At 55.2% G+C, this 1,284-nt stretch overlaps 1 protein-coding gene across 1 annotated transcript in view; it reads left to right on the forward strand.

The window, feature by feature from the left end:
* The window catches only part of JDP2 (Jun dimerization protein 2), a 6,872-nt gene extending 6,690 nt beyond the window's left edge, over nucleotides 1–182 (forward strand). Inside the window, exon 4 of the mRNA XM_009993886.1 lies at nucleotides 1–182. This exon is cut by the window's left edge and continues 31 nt beyond it. Within this exon, the coding sequence (XP_009992188.1) occupies nucleotides 1–99 (99 nt within the window). The 3' untranslated portion in view covers nucleotides 100–182.
* Nucleotides 183–1,284: the final 1,102 nt, after the last annotated feature.

Genomic DNA, 1,284 nt, shown 5'->3' on the forward strand with positions numbered 1-1,284 from the left:
CTGAACCGGCACCGTCCCACCTGCATTGTGAGGACAGACAGCATCAAGACGCCCGAGAACGAAGCCAACCCGCTGCTGGAGCAGCTAGAGAAGAAGTGAAGGTGGCACTGGGCCAGGAGGAGGAGACAGCGGCGCAGAGTCTTCCAGGGTCTCTAATGTATGTATTGTATGAAGAACTGTGCACCCAGGCCTGCTGCAGCCAGGGCCCAGTGGACTTCCTTGTGAACTATGGACCAAACAAATATGGGAACAGCGAAGATCAGGAACCTGTCAACCATGTACTCTGAGGCTGAACCCGGGAGCAGGGCTAGCAGCTTCGGTGAGGGCAACGTCCCTGTGATACCTCATCATGGCCCTTCAGCCTGCTCGCGGCTCCGGGGACCCGCGCTGCTGCAGCACATCCCAGCAGGACCAGGTGCCCTGTGGGGAGCAGGGGCTGCAGGCAGTGGCTGCAGGTGCCCAGCAGTGCCCTGCCCGGGCGCTGCTGCTGCTCCTGGCACGTGCTCCGGAGAGAAACCCCAGCCAAGAACCACAAACACTTGACGCAGCCCCGTCTGGTGGGCAGCCCTGTCGGGGCTCGGCGGCGCGGGCGCCCCCCACAAGCACACTCTCAGTATAATGTTTACAGCCCAGCTGTCCTTGTCGGCCGTGCTTTTGAATGCACATTTTTACACTTTTTTAAAAGTATTTTTTACAAAGTTTTTATACAGCAATCTCTATATGGATTTATATAATCACTAGATGTGATCCCATAGAAATGTATGTTATGATGGTCTGTTTGTTACAAATGCATATGCCACAGTTATCTCCATTGTGTTACTTGTCTGGTAGTGTCCCGCTCCTCCCCTGGGGCGCTGGGAAGGGGGTCCAAGCCACCCTCTGCAGAGGTGTCTCTGCCCTCTCCATCCATGTATGTCCTTCATAATACTCAGTTCTGTATCTCTCAGTAAATGTTACCTTTACATATACCGTCCTTCTGTGCTCACTTTGGGTCAGGCCATGATGGGCTCTGACCAGAGCTCAGCGCTGTGGCAGCATGTGCCAGGTCTGACCATGCTGGATGCATTCCTGGCTGAGTGGGAGTTGGAGTTGGTTTTGTGGTTCTTTGGGTTAGCAGCCATGGGCCAGGGAAATTCACCCTGGGGAAGTTGGGAACCTCAGAGGCAACTCTGACCATTGTCAAGCAAGAAGTAGCTCACTGCTGCACTGAAGAGGGCAGGCAGGGCGTGGCTTGCTGGCTGGAAAGGCAGGGGTGTGAGACAGGGAGACCGTCTCATCCTTACC

Source organism: Chaetura pelagica, unplaced genomic scaffold, assembly GCF_000747805.2.
Source record: "Chaetura pelagica isolate M959 unplaced genomic scaffold, ChaPel_1.0 scaffold11, whole genome shotgun sequence".
Taxonomy (NCBI): domain Eukaryota; kingdom Metazoa; phylum Chordata; class Aves; order Apodiformes; family Apodidae; genus Chaetura; species Chaetura pelagica.